Source organism: Portunus trituberculatus, chromosome 10 (genome assembly GCF_017591435.1).
Source record: "Portunus trituberculatus isolate SZX2019 chromosome 10, ASM1759143v1, whole genome shotgun sequence".
NCBI lineage: Eukaryota > Metazoa > Arthropoda > Malacostraca > Decapoda > Portunidae > Portunus > Portunus trituberculatus.
Genome location: NC_059264.1, coordinates 8903750 through 8925677, shown reverse-complemented (window position 1 = coordinate 8925677; position 21928 = coordinate 8903750). Strand labels below are relative to the sequence as shown.

The following is a 21928-nucleotide window of genomic DNA, read 5'->3' as shown; positions in this document are numbered from 1 at the left end:
AATTGATAGCCAAAGTCATCACTGTTTTAATTGCCACATAAATTTCTGAAGCTGTAGAAATCACCAAATTGTAAGCGTATTGAATATGGAAATCTACTGAAGGGACGCATTTCTACCTTTAGTTTTGGGTGTAATAGATTATTTTATTGATATTACGAAGGATCTATGGAGGTCAGAAAATTGATGGCCAGAGTCTTCCCTGTTTCAATCCCCTTATAACTTTCTGAAGCTGTAGAAAAATCACCAAATTATAAACAGAATGAATAAATAAATGCGTCATGCTACTGAAAAGGTTTAAGAGTCTTCGTGATCAGTGAATACGTTTTGTGTGTCTAGTGATGATACTATTATTTCTTGTATTATTATTATTCTCAGATCGATTTTTTTTACATATATTTGCTGGTGAATGTTATAATGAGAGTCTATATCATCAGTTTCTATTTCTTTTTTTTTTTTTGTGTGTTCATGGTAATAAAATTTTGTTAATTATTTGATTATTTCATTTATATATGTGACAATGCTTCCAGAATTATGAGAGAGAGAGAGAGAGAGAGAGAGAGAGAGAGAGAGAGAGAAAGTTTTGGAATTATTAATCACCGGAGCATTATTTTCATTAGTTATTTTTATTCCAAAGATTCTAACTTTGTTTCAACTTCATTTATTTCGCTATCCGTCTCTGTGATTACTCTCTCTCTCTCTCTCTCTCTCTCTCTCTCTCTCTCTCTCTCTCTCTCTCTCTCTCTCTCTCTCTCTCTCTCTCTCTCATGCAAACAAACGGTTCCTACTCATTCATGCCAGCTTGTTTCTTCACTTTTTCCTTACTTTTCACATTCCCCTTTGCTTTCCTTTGCTCCCCCTCCTTTTCCACTTACTCTCCCTCCTCCTCCTCCTCCTCCTCCTCCTCCTCCTCCTCCTCCTCCTCCTCCTCCTCCTCCTCCTCCTCCTCCTGTTCTCCTTTCACAAACATACACATGAGAACGTTCGGTGTTGTGCTTAATTAAATCCAGGTTGTGTTTGCCTTTAATCTACTGCTGTCTTTTCTCTCTCTTGCTCTCTCTCTCTCTCTCTCTCTCTCTCTCTCTCTCTCTCTCTCTCTCTCTCTCTCTCTCTCTCTCTCTCTCTCTCTCTCTCTCTCTCTCTCTCTCTCTCTCTCTCTCTCTCTCTCTCTCTCGCTCTTATTTTTCTCGGCCTTTGTTTTCCTTTCCTGACTCCAGTTTTGCATGCAAGAGAGAGAGAGAGAGAAAGAGAGAGAGAGAGAGAGAGAGAGAGAGAGAGAGAGAGAGAGAGAAAATGCTTGATTACTTCTCTTATCCTGTGTTTGTAAAATTTCGGCCTTCTAGATAGAAAGAGAGAGAGAGAGAGAGAGAGAGAGAGAGAGAGAGAGAGAGAGAGAGAGAGAGAGAGAGAGAGAGAGAGTTGCTTGATTACTTCGCTTATACCGTGTTTGTAAAATATCGAGAACAAATACACTTGTGTGCGTAACCTTTGTGCGTGTGCGTGAGTGCGTGCGTGCTTGTGTGTGTGTGTGTGTGTGTGTGTGTGTGTGTGTGTGTGTGTGTGTGTGTGTGTGTGTGTGTTAATTAGATTTACTGAGCGTCTTTGTCTTTATTGTTTTTATTGTCTAATTAAAGGAATGTTATTGAGAGACGTTTGTTTATTATTGTTATTATTATTTCATTATTATTATTTTTATTATTATTGTTATTATTATTATTATTATTATTATTATTATTATTATTATTATTATTATTAATAATTATTGGTAGTTATTGCTGTTGTCAATCTCCTTTGTCTTATTATAAAGATTTTCCTTTCCTCCTCCTTCTTCTCTTATTCCTTCAACACATTCTCCTCCTCCTCCTCTTCCTCCTCCTCCTCCTCCTCTTCCTCCTCCTCCTTCTACTCCTACTCCTCCTCCTCCTCCTCCTCCTCCTCCTCCTCCTCCGCCTCCGCCTCCTCCTCCTCCTCCTCCTCCTCCTCCTCCTCCTCCTTTTTCTTCTTCTCCCCATTCTACTTTTCCTCCTCCTCCTCCTCCTCCTCCTCCTCCTCCTCTTCCTCCTCCTCCTTTTCCTTCTTCTTCTTCTTCTCTTCCCCTCCTCTTCTTCCTCCTCCTCCTCCTTCTTCTCCATCTCCTTCTTTTCCTCTTTCTTCTCTTCTTTCTTCTCTTCCTCCTCCTGTTTCTTCTGCTTTTCCTCTTTCTTTTTCTTTTTCTCTTTCTCCTTCTTTTTCTCTTCTTCATCTTTCTCCTCCTACTCCTCCTCCTCCTCGTCCTCGTCCTCGCCCTCGTCCTCCTCCTCGTCCTCCTCGTCCTCGTACTCGTCTTTCTCCTCGTTCTCCTCCTCCTCGTTCTCCTCCTCCTCTTCCTCCTCCTCCTCTTCCTCCTCCTCCTCTTCCTCCTCCTTTTCCTCCTCCTCCTCCTTTTCCTCCTCCTCCTCCTCCTCCTCCTCCTCCTCCTCCTCCTCCTCCTCCTCCTCCTCCTCCTCTTCCTCTTCTCCTCTTCTCCTCCTCCTCCTCCTCCTCCTCCTCCTCCTCCTCCTCCTCCTCCTCCTCCTCCTCCTCCTCAATATCCATGACAAGCAATAACACGTTTTCAAGGAACGACATTTCAGTACCCTCTCTCTCTCTCTCTCTCTCTCTCTCTCTCTCTCTCTCTCTCTCTCTCTCTCTCTCTCTCTCTCTCTCTCGCTCGCTCTTATTCACACACCAAGACACTCATCCACCCACCCACTCACTCACTCACGCACTCACTCACTCGCTCACTGGCTCGCTCGCTCACTCACTCACACTCGTCAATGCTTTCCCAACATCAACAAAATATTATTCCCTCCCTCTCTCTCTTGCTACCGTGACGCGAGAGGCATAAGCTTTAACTATTACATGAGTGCTCAGCTTAATCTCTCTCTCTCTCTCTCTCTCTCTCTCTCTCTCTCTCTCTCTCTCTCTCTCTCTCTCTCTCTCTCTCTCTCTCTCTCTCTCTCTCTCTCTCTCTCTCTCTCTCTCTCTCTCTCTCTCTCTCTCTCTCTCTCTCTCTCTCTCTCTCTCTCTCTCTCTCTCTCTCTCTCTCTCTCTCTCTCTCTCTCTCTCTCTCTCTCTCTCTCTCTCTCTCTCTCTCTGAACTTAACCTACATTTCCACTTGCTCAAGCTTAAATTACTACTACTACTACTACTACTACTACTACTACTACTACTACTACTACTACTACTACTACTACTACTACTACTGGTGCTGCTGATGTTGCTGTTATTGCTGTTGCTGCTGTTGGTATTGTTACCTCTACTGCTATTAAGGATACTGCTGCCACTTTTGTCGACACTACTACTACTACTAATAATAATAATAATAATGATAATAATAATAATAATAATAATAATAATAATAATAATAATAGTAATAATAATAATGATAATAATAATATTGATAATGATAATAATAATAATAATAATAATAATAATAATAATAATAATAATAATAATAATAATAATAATAATAATAATAATACTGCCGCTGCTGCTGGTGTTTTTGCCTTTGTGACATGCTGGGAGCTGTACTAACTATAGTTGTATAAGTAACTGGTAGTATTAGCAGCAGCAGTAGCAGTAGTACTAGTAGTAGTAAAAGTAGTAGTTATAATGACGGATATTATGAAAACAACAACAACAACATCACCATCACCATCACCTTCATCATCATCATCATCACCATCACCATCATCATCATCATCCAAACATACCCACACACCCACACACGAAGTCACCCACCACCACTGCACCAGCGACGCACACAGTTAGCCAGGCAGTGAGGGAGAGAGAGGCAGGGAGACAAGGAAAGAAGGAAAGAAAGCTGTACTCGGTAGGGAAGAACGTTTTTTGAAGCAGCGGTAACGTTTCCCCCTTTGGTGCAGGAGACGTTTGTTATTGTTGTGACTCTGAGCTGACAGAACTGTGTGTGTGTGTGTGTGTGTGTGTGTGTGTGTGTGTGTGTGTGTGTGTGTGTGTGTGTGTGTTGGTGGGAGCTAGTAAAATCAATTGCATGAGCAGTAGTAGTAGTAGTAGTAGTAGTAGTAGTAGTAGTAGTAGTAGTAGTAACGGCAGTAATAGGATTAGTAGCAGTGGAAGGGATGTCATCAGAGAGAGAGAGAGAGAGAGAGAGAGAGAGAGAGAGAGAGAGAGATTATAATTAATTCCCTTGTGAAAACATTAACATTTCTATCATTAATTCTCTCTCTCTCTCTCTCTCTCTCTCTCTCTCTCTCTCTCTCTCTCTCTCTCTCTCTCTCTCTCTCTCTCTCTCTCTCTCTCTCTCTCTCTCTCTCTCTCTCTCTCTCTCTCTCTAGTGTATTAGTGCATAGAGAGAGAGAGAGAGAGAGAGAGAGAGAGAGAGAGAGAGAGAGAGAGAGAGAGAGAGAGAGAGAGAGAGAGAGAGAGAGAGAGACCACACTATGTACCTTCCCTTGACAAATCACATGACCAGCCATTACCAAATCCTTCTCATTAGCAAAAGTTTCAATTAATTCCTGCCTTTCCGCCATATCTGTTTCCCTCCATCTCCTCTCATCTCTTCTCTCCTTTCCCCCTCTCCCCTCTTCTTTCACCTCTCCTCCCTGCTCTTTGACTCTCCCCTCCCCCAAAGTTGTCCCTCTTCCTCCTCCTCCCTGCTCTTTGACTCTCCCCTCCCCCAAGTTGTCTCTCTTCTTCTTCCTCCGTCTTTCACTCTTCCCTCACATCTCTCTTCTTCTTCTGTCTTTCTCTACACTTCTACACAAAATTGACGGTCTCCTCTCCTCCCTATTCCCTTTTTCTCTCTTAATTCTTTCCCCTCTCTTACTGACATTCTCTCCTTCCTCTTCTTTCCCCTCAACAAAGGTATGTGTCCTTCTTTCCTCTCTTTCTCTCTCTCTCTCCCCTCTGATTACAAACTTTTCCTCTGTAGTTCAAAAGTGATGTCAGTTTTCTGGTTAAGTAGCCGCTGCCATTCTCAATTTCACTCTTATGCTGATTTTTTTTTCTATTGCTTTTATCTTTATTGTCTGTGTTTTGATACATTTTTTTTTTCATGTCGGATTTATTTCGGTGTTTCTGTCTTCTCTGTATCTCTCAGTCTCTATCATGTAGCTTTCTCTCTCTCAGTCTCTATCATGTAGCTCTCTCTCTCTCCTCTCTCTCTCTCTCTCTCTCTCTCTCTCTCTCTCTCTCTCTCTCTCTCTCTCTCTCTCTCTCTTTCTCTCTCTCCCAAATCAGCAAGAAGCTTGTTAAGTATTTAAATTTCCTTTCCTGTTTATGTTTCTAAAGATTTACTTTGGCATAATTCCTTCATATGACAGTGAAAGAGAGAGAGAGAGAGAGAGAGAGAGAGAGAGAGAGAGAGAGAGAGAGAGAGAGAGAGAGAGATCGCGGTCACCAAACTTCTTACTAATTATTATTGGAGACTTATTTTTTACCTCACTTTTGTTTTCATTCCTGTAACTTCTCGTCTCGTCTTGAAAAACCAATACCTCCTTCGTGGTGTATCTATTTTCTGAGCGCTGCATTTAGATATCGAGTTTCTCTGTTTATTTTTCAATATTCAGCCAAAAGTTTGCATATATTTATGTATGTGTATGTTTGCTACTCCTACTATTGCTACCACTGCTAATAATAATACTTCTACTATTACTTTTACTGCTATTGTTACTGGTACTACTACTACTACTACTACTACTACTACTACTACTACTACTACTACTACTACTACTACTACTACTACTACTACTACTGCTACTACTACTACTACCACCACTACCACCATTATGTTTTGTTAATTTCATCTCTTCCGCCTCCTACTCGGTTTTTTTTTTTTTCTTCTACTTCTTCTTTGCCTGATTGACGTAATATAAAAGTATATATATATATATATATATATATATATATATATATATATATATATATATATATATATATATATATATATTACTTTCAAAGGGCTCTAGTTGAAGTTACAAGTGTTTTTGATAATGTTCTTACCATTCTAGTGGAAGACTAACAAAATTTCTATATAATTAACAGGAAAAACAATCTTATGTAACTAGCTAATCATCACTGTGGTCTTTGAAAATAGTCGCGGTGAGCGTTTCAGATTACGAAGCATGGTTCTAATTCCAATGCCTTGTCTCCCCTACAGCCTTCCCCGCCAAACTCGGCCGGTGTCCCAGGCGGATGATGGACGCCTCGCTGTGTCCTGAGGGGCTGCAGGACCAGTGTTCCAGTGACGCAGACTGTTCCGGCAACGGGAAGTGCTGCTCCACTGGGTGCGCCAAAGTGTGCATCCGCCCCGTGAAGTCTGGTAAGTGTGCGAAAACATTATAACACATGGAAGCCGTTCATCTTGTCTTTTACTTGACTGTTTTTCTGTTTATCATGATGGATTCAGGTTCATCAGGTGAGTGTGTATGTTTGTCTGTGTTGATGTGCTGTGGTCATTCTGTATTTGTCTATTTGGTTGTATTAAAGCGAAGTTAAGGGGTTTTGTTTTCTGTTAGCGGTGGTTAATGAATAGATGAATGGGTGACGGAATGTGTATGAGTGACAATTTTTCATCCGGGACGCCACGAGTCAATCAGTCAGTCATTGTCAGCCAGCCACTCACTCACACGCGCTCTCGTCATAATACATCGTCACTTATCTTTTTATTCACTCACTCACTCACTCACTCATTCGTTCACTCACTTATCTGTTCTCTCACTCATTCATTCTTTCGTTCTATCATTCTCTCTTACATTTATTTACTTGGACTCATTTAAACACACTCACGCTTTCTCTCACTCATCACCCAACTCACTCATTCAATCACTAACTCATCCATCACTCTTTAATTCTCTATCTTCCAAACATCTCTCTCCACACATTCTTTCCTCTTTGTAATATCGTTGGCAGCTCCTCTTTTATTTGTTAGTTTTTCATATCTTTTTACATATATTTTTAATTCTTTTTTAGTTTTTTAATGTCTATTAGTTCACATCTTTCTATGATTTGGTTACGGCTCCATATGACCCTGGCTGTTGCGACGCCAAACCTCAATCAATCAATCAATCCACACTCTGCAACTCCCTCTTAATGCACACACAGGATAACATTACTACTACCTTCGTAACAGTCAATTCTCCTCATGCAGTGTTCTGTGTGTGTAGACGAGGCGAGGGCAGGAGTTCCTAATGCAATACTATCTAGATGTAAATGACTCGGATCTTGAGGTTCAAAGAGCAGAGCATGTCGCGTCACGTTAAAAGTGCAGGTCTGGTCGCCACTTTGTTTACATTTTAATTGGGTGCAGTTTAGCCACACGTTGGGCAAAGTAGGTAGAAAGGAGGGTTCAAGTCAAACACCGCCCTTGCTTACGTGTGTGGGAGTGGAAGAGAGAGAAAGAGAGAGGGGGGAGAGTGGATGGCAGGTAAACTGATAGAGAGCATATATTAAAAAGAAGAAATTTAAACAAAAAATTTGTTCCCCACATTGAAAAATAGTCATTTCTTGAGAGAGAGAGAGAGAGAGAGAGAGAGAGAGAGAGAGAGAGAGAGAGAGAGAGAGAGAGTGGGGAGGAAGTAAACTGAGAGCATGTATTAAAAGAAAAAAATAGAAATTAAAATAAAAAGATAGTTTCAAGTCAAAAAATGGTACTTCCTAGAGAGAGAGAGAGAGAGAGAGAGAGAGAGAGAGAGAGAGAGAGAGAGAGAGAGAGAGAAATAAGACTTTTCAATTAAAAGGAAAGGAGGGACGACTTGCAGACCTTAATGAGTGTGACGTGTTTGGCTCCATCTTGAGTGACTGTAATGCAATCAACAAGTAACTATATTGCATTAGCTGAGTGCCAGAGCTGAGTTGCTGAGTCAAGGCGAACTGCGGAGAACTAACCTTATGAGAGAGAGAGAGAGAGAGAGAGAGAGAGAGAGAGAGAGAGAGAGAGAGAGAGAGAGAGAGGGGAAATAGAGGGGGGAGAGGGCAAGGGAGTAGACACTGAATGGTCCGCCCAGCAACTGTTTGACTTTCATTACTGACAGACAAATACCTCTTCTTCCTCCTCCTCCTCCTCCTCCTCCTCCTCCTCCTCCTCCTCCTCCTCCTCCTCCTCTTTCTTTCTTTCTTTCTCTCCCTCCTCCTTGATTTTCTTTTACTTTTACTGTGCCTTCTCCTCCTCCTTCTCCTCCTCCTCCTCCTCCTCCTCCTCCTCCTCCTCCTCCTCCTCCTCTCTCCTCCTCCTCCTCCTCATCCTCCTCCTCCTCCTTCTCCTCCTCCTCCTCCTCCTCCTCCTCCTCCTCCTCCTCCTCCTCCTCCTCCTCCTCCTCCTCCTCCTCCTCTCTTTACATCACCCACACCTCCATCATTAAATCATATCTTCATCTTCTCTCCCCTCGCAATTCTTTTTCTCCTCTTCTTTCCCCTCCTTTTCCTCCTCTTACTCATAATCATCATCATCATCATCTATTCCTTGCTTCACACACACACACACACACACACACACACACACACACACACATTTTTCCCCTTCTGTGCTTCTTTGTCTTACTCTTTCATCTTTGTTTTATTTTATTTTCTCTCTCCCTCTTTTTCTCTCTCCTCCTCCTCGTCCTCCTCCTCCTCCTCCTCCTCCTCGTCTTCGTCCTCCACACTTCCTTCCTTTCTTCCTTTCTTCCTTCCTTCCTGGAGTCTCTTTGTCTGGCTTTCTTTTCCTTTTTCCTTGTCGTTCTTTGCTCCTTAATGCCTGCTACTTTATTCCTCGTGTTTGTCCTCCCAGCTTGAGTTTGTCGTCAAGGGAGAGGAGGACAAAGATACGAATGAATGAAAATGAGACAGAAGATGATGGAGTGTTTGAGAGGAACTGTGGAAGGAGGCGAGTGGAGAGAGAGAGAGAGAGAGAGAGAGAGAGAGAGAGAGAGAGAGAGAGAGAGAGACTGTACTTCAAATCAACACCTGCAAAACGAAGAAGAATGAGTGACGAAACGTATTAAAAGTAATAGATAAACGAAAAGAAAAAAAAATGAATAAAGAGGATGGAAGGAAGGGAAGAAAGAATGAACGTAAAGGGAAGCGATTGGCTGGAGGGAAAAAAGAATATTGAAACAAAGTAAAGCACAAGTGAACGGTGATTTTTTTCCTCCAATGCCAAAAAATAAAATAGTAACAAAAGAATAACAAAACTCTGTGTTTCACTGTTTGATCTGCTGCAGTCTCTGACAGCCAGACGTTACCCTACGGAACGAGCTCAGAGCTCATTATTTCCGATCTTCGGATAGGCCTGAGACCAGGCACACACCACACACCGGGACAACAAGGTCACAACTCCTCGATTTAAATCCCGTACCTACTCACTGCTAGGTGAACAGGGGCTACACGTGAAAGGAGACACACCCAAATATCTCCACCCGGCCGGGGAATCAAACCCCGGTCCTCTGGCTTGTGAAGCCAGCGCTCTAACCACTGTGCTACCGGGCGTGTGTGTGTGTGTGTGTGTGTGTGTGTGTGTGTGTGTTGCATTTTGAGGTGTATGAAAATTTTAGTCTGTTTGAGAGAGAGAGAGAGAGAGAGAGAGAGAGAGAGAGAGAGAGGTGTTGTTTTCGCTTTCTTGTATGAAATGTTTCTACTTCAGCTTTTCTCTTTCTCTTTCTCTCCCCTCCTATCCTTTCATTCTCCCTCCTCTTCTCTTTCTCTCTTCTTTTCCATTTTCCCCTTTCATCCCTTGTTCATTATTCTCTTTGTTTCTCTCTGCTATTCTCTTCCATTCCGTTTCTACTCTTTTCTTTTTTTTCATCCTTTCTTCTTTTACATCTTCATGCACCTTATTCTTCCCTTTCCTCTTCCTTTTCTTTCACTCCTCTTCTTCCTTCATTTTCTCCCCTCTGTTGTTCTCTTCTCCTTTCCTTTGTTTTCTTTTGTATTTGCATTCCTTTGTACATTTCTCTCTCCTTTTTTTCCCCTCCTCTTTCATATACTCCAGCTCACTTTCCCACACTGCCCCTCCTACATTCTCATCTCCCTATTTCAACTTTTTTTTTCTCTTTCTCTTTCCCACCTCCTCCTCCTCCACCTCCTCCTCCCCGTCCTCCATTCTCATCTCCCTATCTCATCTCCCCGCCACATGGTTCCCGCCTCACCAGCCAGCCAATGGGAAAGAGGCTGGTGGTGCGTCGTTAATTTTTATTGGTGGAGATGATTATGGGGCGAGCAGGTGCGAGTTTGTGATTGGTGGACGTAGTGATGACAGGAAGCGGGAAATTTGAAGTGGTGGTGGTGGTGGTGGTGGTGGTGTAATGGTAGTTGATGTGGTGGTAAAGGTGATGGAGGCTGGTGGTAATGGTAGATTGTGGTGGTGGTGGTGGTGGTGATGTAGGTATAAAGGGTTTTTTAGTTTAGGTTAGGTTTGGTTAGAAAAATGGAGGCCGCCGTGGTACAGTGGAACCATGCATGCTTTGGGGTCCGAGTGGTCTCCAAGCGCACGGGTTCGAATCCTGTCCACGGTCCGAGTGTAGGTTGGGCTTCACACTCGGGGCAACGGTTTCCAGCGGGTGGGCTTTGAGATAGGAGGTACCCCAAAAAGTATTTCCTTTAGCCCATAAATTCCCGTGAAAAGCCCACATGGTATAAAAAAAAAAAGGTTACGTTAGTTTATTTGAGGTTAGGTTAGGTTAGGTTAGGTTAGACTCTATTAAGAAAAGTTAGGTTAGATAGAAGCAGAGTAATATTAGGTTAAAAGCCACGAAGGATTAGGTAACGTAAGATTAGACTAGATAAACTAAGGTCAAGATAAGATAGATTCCTAAGGTTAGATGAGGCGAGGTGAACTTAAGTTAGGCAAGGTCGACCAGATAACATAAAATTAGCCAAAATATCATTAAAACAAAATGAAAACAAATTATAGTACGTTGCATTAAGTGAGATCACGTTAGGGTGAGTTAAAGGTGCAGGTGGTGAAGGTGGTGGTAATTATAATGCAGTATAATCCCTCTGGCTTTACTATTTGCTTTACTTTCATAATGAAGCTTACGGTCTGCCTTCTCTCCCGAGGGTCATAAAGAACGCAACTCAACCCTGATCTAATATTCCCTCAGCACTTGATTAGCAGCGAGGAGGAGGAGGAGGAGGAAGAAGAGGAGGAGGAAGAAGAAAAGAAGAAATTGGGGGGAGAAATATAAGGAAGCTGGAGTTGGTGTTTGTTAATGAAGAGGAGGAGGAGAAGGGAAAAGAGAAGAAGAAGAAGAAGAAGAAGAAGAAGAAGAAGTAGTATTGAACCATGAAAGAAGTACACGAGAACAAAAAGCAGCAGCAGACTTCTTGCCCTTTGCGAATCTTGTGAAGGAAGAGGAGCAAGAAGACTAGGTGGAGGAGGAAGAAGATGAAGAAGAAGAAGAAGAAGAAGATGGAGGAGGAGGAGGAGGAGGAGGAGGAGGAGGAGGAGGAGGAGGAGGAGGAGGAGGAGGAGGAGGAGGAGGAGGAAAAGGAGAAACACAACAATAGCAATATCATTATAAGAGGAGGAGGAAGAGGAGGAGGAGGAGGAGGAGGAGGAAGTGGCAGGAGAAAAAACAGGAGAAGAAAAGAACATGGAGAAGAAAAAAGGCAATAACAGCAACAAAACAACAAAAAACCACCACCTACAACAACAAAAACTAAAAAATGAAGAAAAAATTAAGAAGAAAGAAAGAGAAGACAACTACAAAAAAATAGGAAAGAAAAAAGAAAAAGAGAATAGCACCAATGGAATACTAATAATCTTAATCGCTTCCTTGACAGTGGTGGAACGAGGCGCGAGGCAACACGAGAAGGAAATCCAATAGTCCTCTTTGTGAATATCCAGCTAGTCTCACTGATACACGGTGTGGTGGTGGTGGTGGTGGTGGTGGTGATGGTAGTGGAGGAGGAGGAGGAGGAGAGTAAAGAAGAAGAGGAGGAAGAAAAAAGTAAAGGAGAAGTAGGAAACGAAGAGAGGATGAGAAGGAATAAGAGAACAAGAAGGAAGAAGAGGAAGAAGAGAAGCAGGAATGGAGTAGGAGGAGGAGGAGGAGGAGGAGGAGGAGGAGGAGGAGCAGGAGGAATGAGAGAATGAGATGGAAGGAAGGGGAAGATTAAGCAGGAATGAAGGAAGACGAAGGAAATAACAGAACGAACAAAGTAATAATTTATTATGGATAATTGTCAAAATGAGAGAGAGAGAGAGAGAGAGAGAGAGAGAGAGAGAGAGAGAGAGAGGTTAAAAGTTGTGATAAATAGAAAGAAAAGACAAATTATATGATTATAAGCTTAAGAACAATAAATGATGAACCAAATACACACACACACACACACACACACACACACACACACACACACACACACACACACACACACACACACACACACACACACACGGTCTCGCTAATATCAGCAGTGTAATAATGTTGTGTTGATATTATGCAAAAAAAAAAAAAAGATTGCTTGCTCTTGTAATAATCAAACCTGTATTTCTATTTTTCCTTATTGTTGTCATTATTATTATTTGCTTCCTCATATTCCTACGTGTTTATTTTTTTCCCATTTTCTATTTCATCCAGATCCTGTTTAGTATTGTCCCGGTTCATATACGACTCCTAGTAATTATTGGAATTCTCTCTCTCTCTCTCTCTCTCTCTCTCTCTCTCTCTCTCTCTCTCTCTCTCTCATTTACGTTTTTGTGTTCCGGTATTTACGTTCACAAGTTTTTCTTTTCTTTATTTTCCTTTTATTTTCCTTTTTTTTATCTTTTTCACTCCGATTTTTTTTTCGTTGTAATTTGTTTATATTTGCTTTTGTTATCGCGTGACTATTTCAGTGTGTGTGTGTGTGTGTGTGTGTGTGTGTGTGTGTGTGTGTGTGTGTGTGTGCTTCTGCGCTTTTAGCATTTTACGTGTGTTTAACGTGTTTAGTTATTGGTCTATGCTAATTATTGGAATTATGGACGTTTTCTATGTGCTTTAGTTGATAAAATGTCTATCTATCTATCTATCTATCTGTCTCTCTAAGTGTCTATCCATCTCTCGGTATATGTATTTATTTATCTATCGCTTATCTATCTTTATCTAACGATCTTTGTGCGTGTGCGTGTGTGTGTGTGTGTGTGTGTGTGTGTGTGTGTGTGTGTGTGTGTGTGTGTGTGTGTTTGTGTGTGTTTGGTCTTTAATCTTTGCGTGCTTTGGTGGTGCCTGGATATAGTTTTGTTTGTTTTCCACTGCAAGTTTTCGGAGGTTGGAGGATGAGTAGAAGGGGGACGTGTGGCAGGAGGCGGGTGGCGGGTGGCGGGTAGCGGGTGGCGGGTTGCGGGCTCAGGAAAGGAAAAGAACAGAAGTACAAGTATAGACTCCCTGGCCGCTATTATATGCTTCATGGATTTACTATTCCGTATACGTGTGAGCTTTGAATCCTTAAACCACTTCGAATTAACATTACAACCACTATCAATTAACCTTAAGAATATAATAAGTCTTTTGTTTTACTCTACTTCAATAATGGGACACATTTTTACCTTGAGATTTGTGTACGATTAGACCATGTTATTTTACATTAGGAAAAGTCTATAGAGGTTAGAAGATCATTGGCCAAAGTTTTCACCATCTTAATCCCCCACATGAGTTTCAGAAGGTGCATGAAATCACCAAATAGTAACAAGAATGAATATGAAAAATGCGTCATGGTGCTCAATGAAGTAAACGTTTTCGAATATCAAACACTATTTTCAAAGACTACAGAGAAAACTAGTCACGTGCTTAGTATTATAAGAGGCTGCCGTGGTGCAGTGGAACCATGTGTGCTTTGGGGTCCGCGAGGTCTCCAAGCGCATGGGTTCGAATCCTGTCCAACGGTCCGAGTGTAGGTTGGGTTTCCTCACTCGGGGCAACGGTTTCCTAGCGGGTGGGCTTTGAGATAGGAGGTACCCTAAAAAGTATCCTCTTTAGCCCAGAAATTCCCGTGAAAAGCCCACATAGTATAGATAAAAAAAAATGAATAAAAAAAAATAAGATGGGAGTCGGAAGGTGTTTTTCGTTCAGTGACTGCCACGTGTACAGCGAGTCTCCAGAATAAAATTGAAGAAAAAGGCTAATTACATCATCTTTGGGAGAGAGGGAGTGTCTCGGAGGTGGGGCGATGAGAAGGGTGTGGGGCGGGGAGAGAGAGAGAGCAAGAGGAGGGGGTGAGGGAAGGTGGGGAAGAGAGCACACAGTCAGCTAATTGTGTTTTTCTGGAGTGACAGGAGACTTTCTAATTGTTGTTAATCTGGTGGTGGGTTGACCTGAAGCTGCACTTTCTCTCTCTCTCTCTCTCTCTCTCTCTCTCTCTCTCTCTCTCTCTCTCTCTCTCTCTCTCTCTCTCTCTCTCTCTCTCCCAGTTGCATTCGTTCGCTTACTTCCTTACTGTTTTTATCATTTAAAGGTCAGGATATGTAAATTTTTGAAATCCAGAATTTAGAAGTGATTTTTTTTCATTCCTGTGCTGTGTTGAAGCTGAAATGTTGGCGGGAAAATGTTGCCGGAAGAACGTTGCTTGGGACTTGTGGCGTGAAATGAGTCAAGAAATAGTGGAAGGTATTAGTGGAAATCAGTAGAAATAACGCAAGGTATTAGTGTTGTACGTATTGGTTTTGTAAATAAGAGAATAACTAAACAATGCTTCTGGTGTACGTACTGAGTGAGGGAAAAGAGATTGGTTATATAAAGGGAATTACTGATTTGAATGTTGAGTTAGGAAATAGAGGAATAAGTGCAGGGTTTGTATTTTAGTGAGGGAGAAAGAGGAATAAATAGAGAGCAGTTCTTGGTTCGTGTATTGAGTTGGGAAAATAAAGAAATAAGTAGAGGTATTATTATGCTATGTATTGATAGAGAAACAGAAGAATAAGTACTGGACATAAATACGTCTCTATTGAAGGAGAAAATAAAATAGTTATAGAATATTATTATTCTACTTAATAATACTGTAGTTATTCTGCCTCTACTCCCCCTCCTGTCCCTCTTCGTCCTCTTACTGATATCTACACATTGTTTTATTCTAGTGATATATCCCAATTATTTCTTATTATTCTGCTTCTCCCCATCTCATGTCCCTCCTCCTCCTCTTACTGTTACCTTCTTGTTCTATTCATTATGTATTAGTGACCTGTTTCCTTTTGGTTCAGTAACGTCTCCCTTGAACTTTTTTTTCTAATTTCCTGTAAGTAGAGTTCATTCGTTTAGTATTTGCATTGGCAGCGTGGAGAGCAATTAACTTTTCCCTCAGTCCTCCTCGATCTTATTGTCTCGCGTCGTGACGGCTGATTTACTTTGACTCTTTCTCTATGCATGTTTTAGCTTCCCCCTCTTTCAGTGCTTTATTTAATTGCCTCCATCCATGCATGCTTTACCGAACTCTCTCTCTCTCTCTCTCTCTCTCTCTCTCTCTCTCTCTCTCTCTCTCTCTCTCTCTCTCTCTCTCTCTCTCTCTCTCTCTCTCTCTCTCTCTCTCTCTCTCTCTCTCTCTCTCTCTCTCTCTCTCTCTCTCTCTCTCTCTCTCTCTCTCTCGTTCAGCTTAATCTCCTTTGCGTATTTCAACCGCTGTTTCCTGGCGTAACATGGCGATACAAGTTTATTTTTTTCACCTTTCCTTACTTTATTTTACCTTACATTACCTTACTTTATTTTTCCTTACCTTATTTTACCGTACCTCATCTTACTTAACCTCCTTACCTTACAATACCTTATTTTATCTCACCTTACCTTGCCATACCTTATCTTCCTCATGCATTTTATACTTTTTCTCTCCTTTCTTTTTCTTATGGTATAGTGCATTGCTTTCCCTCACATCTCGCCTTCAGTTCACTTTTCGTACCTTACACTAACTCAATGTCATATCTTTAATCTGACTTCTTTACCTTATCTTACCTTACCTCATCTTAGTTACCCTACCTTACCTTATCTTACCTTATTTCACCGTACTTTTCTTCATCTTGCTTTACCTTTAACGTTCTTTCCGCTTGTTGTGATTGTATGAATGGTATATGGCAATGATAACTAACAATTTCAAATCACTCACTCACTCAGTCAATCACACAAACAAAACGAAAAAATAAAACAAAACAGAAGACATGAAATAATAAAATACGTATAACAATAGGAAGAAAAAAAACAATGACAGGAGTTTCTGATTTTTTTCTATTGTTTTGTGGAAAGGTAAATCCCAAAGGCAGGGGATTCCCGGCCTTGCTCCTCCCCACGCATCCCCTTTAGTCTCGTGGCGTGGACAACTCAGGGAAGACGGAAGCAATTATTTGGTGGCCTCGCAGCGGAGTCACAGCAAAGAAAGGAAGGCAAATGATGGTTGTGATAATTGTAGTGGCGGTGATGGTGGTGGTGGTGGTGGGGGTGGTGGTGGTGGTGGTGGTGGTGGTGGTTGTAACAGTAGTAGTAGATATATAACGTACAAAAAGTTATCTCTTTACTTCAGAAAATATAACACCACCATCTCTACTAGCAATTACTACTACTACTACTACTACTACTACTACTACTACTACTAGTACCACAAGGAAGACGAAAGCAATTATTTTGTCTCCACGCAGCTGTTGATAACTTTCCTAATGAATGATAATTTAATTCTGAGCTAAGTGAAAACATGATAGTAGTAGTAGTAGTAGTAGTAGTAGTAGTAGTAGTAGTAGTAGTAGTAGTAGTAGTAAAACCAACAAGAACAATAATAATAATAATAATAATAATAATAATAATAATAATAATGATAATAATAATAATAATAATAATAATAATAATAATAATAACAATATTAATAGTAATAATAATGTTAACAGTAAAGATTATGAAACAAAAAAAAAAGTACTCATTATTTCTGCTGCAATAATAAATGAGTAATTTCACGCTAACATTAATGATACTAATAATGACAAAGATCTGACACACCCACGTATAATCATTCTCATTGTTCTTATCATAAAGCAAAAAAGCTGGATTCTAATAATTATAATAATAATAATAATAATAATAATAATAATAATAATAATGATAATGATAATGTAAAGATATCTGATACATCAAACACAACCACCTACCTACACACGTACACACACGTACACACACAAACATCATCATTCTCATTAAATTTGTTGCAACACAGAAAATAATATGGCACTTACGCAGCGTTGGCTTACACTCCTCCCACGGGCAACACTCCACCTGCAATTATGAGCGTGCTTCATTTCATAGTAATCTGTTGTCTTTTAGCTGCTTGTCCACCAGTGTATATGAGGCCATAAGGGAAGGTGCAAGGAGTTATCAGATCTTTCCGTAGAGTATGTTTGGTGTTATTCGGGTTAGTATGAACACAAGAATATGAAAAAAATAAAGGAAGCTGCAAGAAGCCATCAGGTCTACACGTGAGAATGCTAGTCGGGTTAGTAAGAACACAACAATATGAAAAAAAATAAAGGAAGCTGCAAGAAGCCATCAGATCTACACGTGGAAATGTTAGTCGGGTTAGTAAGAACACAAGAATATGAAAACAAAATAAAGGAGGTTACAAGAAGCCATCAGATCTACACGTGGCAGTCCATGTCTAAAACCTGACTACTTATTTCCTCCTGTCATTTCCATTCATAAATTTGTTCTATGTTCTTTTAAAAGCTTCACATCAACTCCGCGCTAAAATCCTGATTGCTAAATGTATTCACACGGTAGCTCAGTGGTTAGAGCGCTGGCTTCACAAGCCAGAGGACCGGGGTTCGATTCCCCTGCCGGGTGGAGATATTTGGGTGTGTCTCTTTCACGTGTAGCCCCTGTTCACCTAGCAGCGAGTAGGTACGGGATGTAAATCGAGGAGTTGTGACCTTGTTGTCCCGGTGTGTGGTGTGTGCCTGGTCTCAGGCCTATCCGAAGATCGGAAATAATGAGCTCTGAGCTCGTTCCGTAGGGTAACGTCTGGTTGTCTTGTCAGAGACTGCAGCAGATCATCTACCACTCTGTTTGAAAACCATCTTCCTCTCTCTGTTTTTTTAATCTGACTCTCGAGCTTGACTTCATTATTTCATGTTATATCCCGATAATATGACGGAGGAGAGATAAATTAGTCATATTTGTTATCTATTTGCTTTATAATCGAGGTACAATACTAATACCATTATCACTGAGTAACTTAATCACACACGAAATAGAACCAGTTGAAATTGTTTCTGTTCTGCGTACGGATATGCATGTAGATGTGGGAGAGATACGCTACTGTACCATTTATTATTTGTCTGCTTCACAACCAACGTGTATTAATACTTCAGACTCTAGGCAACATAACCAGGCACGAAGTAGAACTATTTGAAGTTGCATGTGTTCTTGTAGACGAGTATATAAACAGGTTGAGAAAGCTAAAACTATATATATTATTTACTTGTTTCAAAACTGAGGTGTAATACTAACATGTGTATCTCTGCGCAGCGAGACCAGTGCAGTTCATCACTGAGTGTCATAACCGGAGGAGCCTATCATTGTCATCGAGAGTGAAGCAATAATATGAAATCAAATGTATTATTACGAGTATGTAGAATGAGGGAAGTTTATGTCATACTTATTATATCTGCTTGTTTCCAAATCGAACCACGATACAAACGCTACGGGCACTGAGCAGCTCAGCCACTGGAGCTTATCATCATTAGCGAACGTAAAGCAGTAATAGGAAACTGAATATACTTTGTCTACGAGTGTATAGCGAAGTGAGGGGGTAAATAGTTATTAGCTTCAAGATTGAGGTATACTAATACTAACATAACGTGAGCAGTCTATTATTGGCGAAAGCGAAGCGGTAACCGGAAATTGGATATACCTCGTCTGCGAACATATAGCAAGAAGATTTTAGTATCGTATATAGCACTGACTTCAAAATTGAGGTGTAAGGCTAACACAACGTAAATAGACACTAATGAATACTAGTTGGGACAGAGTATATAAATTCTGCCTACAAACACATGCTAAGAAAGGAGATCATGTCATTTATTATTCATGATTGTCACTGCTTTCAAAATCAAGGAGCAATATCAACAAATCTACCACTGCGCAGCACAGACTGTCCAGCTTACCATTATTGCCAAGGATCATTAATCTAGATATATTCTGTGTAAGAGTATATAAAAGGGGAAGAATTCACGTCATATCCATCCACAATTTCAAGGTATGTTATAACCACTGCAATTGCTAAAAACAACTTCCTTACACACAAAGAACGACTACATAGGTCAAACGACATTCATTCTATTTGCTCTGGAGGTTATTCATTACCCTGTAGCTTCAGAACCAAGGCATAACACCAACATAGCCATCACTAAGCAGCACAAGCAGGCCAGCTCACCATTATTAGCAGGAGTGACGGAGCAACATGCAGTGTGGAGCAGCGGTAGTCGCTCCGCACACACACGAGACGCTGCCGACGATACATGGACTCGTGTCGGCCTCATTAAGACCAGGCTCGCTTCCCGACTGCCAGGGCGAGGACGGGGACGAGGCACAATGAGCGAGGACACGGCGTAATGAGCCTTGGTGGGGGGAGGGACAGGAAAGGGAAGGATAGAAGCAAGGGAGAAAGGGAGGAGGAGAGGAGGGAGCTATACAGGGAAGAAGTGGTGGTGGTGGTGGTAAGGCGAAGGATAAACGTTTAGTGTGTGTGTGTGTGTGTGTGTGTGTGTGTGTGTGTGTGTGTGTGTGTGTGTGTGTGTGTGTGTGTAATAAGGGTGTCCAGTTTCGGTGTTAAGGATGGTGTCGTGTGGATGGTGAGGATGTGATGTGGGTGAGTTGTGAGTGGGGATGATGGTGGTCGTGGTGATGTTAACGTGGGTGAGTTGTGGATGGTGGTGGTTGGTGATGGTGGTGGTGGTGGTGGTGGTGGTGGTGGTGGTGGTGGTGTGCAGTGAGGTTGGGCACTCTGCTGTACACAGTGGTTGCCTGCTTGACTGACTGGAAATGTCGGCTAATTTCATCGTTGATTTAATTTGCTGAAATGTTCTTGTGGGGAATTTCGGTCCATATTTTTGCTCCCTTTCCTTCATAAGGACTGTTTTCAGCGGTCAGTCTAATCATTCGCTATGTTCTCTTGCTGTTGATTCCCATTAAAAGTGCAAAATTTAAGTTAGATTAATATTACACTGTAGAAATACCTGTGAAAATCTAAATACATCCATTTTGGCGAATTTATTTCCTGTGTTAGTTTAGGAACCTTATTAGTTCGTCAATATACTTGTAAAACGCCACAAAAACTCAATAATATTCACTGGAGCTTGTTAGATGTCAGTTGAATTATGATACATTGAAACATTACCAACACTGACCCTCGACTTGCACTTTAACTACTCGAAAGCCAAGAAAATAAAGAAAGACGCAAGAAATCATCAGACCGACACATGCCAGTCCCTTTATTTCCTTTTCCTGGTTCGCTTCTCGGTGGTGAAAGCGAAGCCCAGCCTTCCTTGCCCCTTCTACAGAAGTGTTTGTTGAGACTACATACTTGATATCTCCCTCAAGACTCTTCCCTCTAATTATCTTACACTGGTGCTGCTGCGTACGGAGCTACAATTTTTATGGTGCTTAATTGAATTGCAGCCTTTCCCTTCTTCCTTTGTGAACTGGTATGTTATAATATTCTGACCTTATCGTTCATATATAGATGTTTATTTGGACAATTCCTGCCACCAGTGCTCTTCCAAAAACACTTTCACGAGACTTTGTAATTATCGTACAGTGGTGCTGACTACGATACCGATGTAATGAATAATTGAAGTCCAGTCCTTCCTTCCTTCCTTTGTGGACTATGCGATATAATATTCTGATAGTTTCCGCTGCTCTGTTGACATTTACGAATATTCCATGTGAGTTTTATTTCCACGGAACCATTTTCGTCTTTGGGTAAGCTGATGTTTTAAAAGTTTCTAGCCAGGAAGCATTACAATATTGCCTGCATGGAAAACCGCAAAATGTTACCGACCTTGTTCATATCGAAATTTACACTGAAAGGGAATATTTGATTTATAATACATTTAAAATACCTCGCAGATTAATCTATCATGACATATGGAAACAATGAAAGAGTGCTGAAGTAAAATTATTAATGCAAAAAAAAAGGATCATGAAATAATGAAGAGACAAAGACACTGATAGAAACATGAACACTTGACAAAATATACAAAAAAGAAACATAAATTGCTTTTGATAAAACAAATAGTAAAAACAACAAACCCACATATACGTACAACTATGTACGTCTACACTTCACACACGTCACACAGATTTCCATCCTTCTAAAGTTAGTATCAGAGGGGATAAACTTGTGGAAAGCAGCAATTAGTCATCACCGGAGAGAGAGGAGAAGGTGAGACAAGGAGGAGGGACGTGTCAGGAGGCTGGATGAAGGGTGGAGAATGAAAGACCGTAGACGTGAGATAAATTATGCAAAGAAGATCGCGTGTGGGTGAAATAATAGAGACAGGGGGAAGGAGAAGGACAAGAAGCTGAGACAGTAGTGTGGTCGTGAGGTGTCAGGGTATGTATATAGGAAGGAAGGCGAGAGATGATGAGAAATGATGGGAAAATGTTGCAGTCAGGTGAATAGTTGATACATTGACACCGTGAAGAAAGAATGGAGGGAAGGAAAGATAGAAACAGTGATTGGTTGATAAAGTGAGTGAATAAAGTGACACGACAAAGCAAACATATGGAATTGAAAAACTTGGGATTGAAATGTATAATGTATAGATAGACGACGTGTGTGTGTGTGTGTGTGTGTGTGTGTGTGTGTGTGTGTGTGTTCTGAATAGTTTACGCTGGTATGGAAGAGAGAGAGAGAGAGAGAGAGAGAGAGAGAGAGGTGGAATCAGTCGAACACAAATATAGAACTAGATAAAACAAAATATAAATAAAACAGAGGAGTGTCTAGAATTTC

At 41.1% G+C, this 21928-nt stretch overlaps 1 protein-coding gene across 1 annotated transcript in view; it reads left to right on the top strand.

Annotated features, from left to right (window-relative positions):
- LOC123501870 overlaps positions 1–21928 on the top strand; it is a 376841-nt gene that overhangs the window by 260908 nt on the left and 94005 nt on the right. The window contains exon 3 of the mRNA XM_045250911.1: positions 6159–6320. Coding sequence (XP_045106846.1) covers positions 6159–6320 — 162 coding nt within the window. The remainder of the gene's footprint in view (positions 1–6158; positions 6321–21928) is intronic.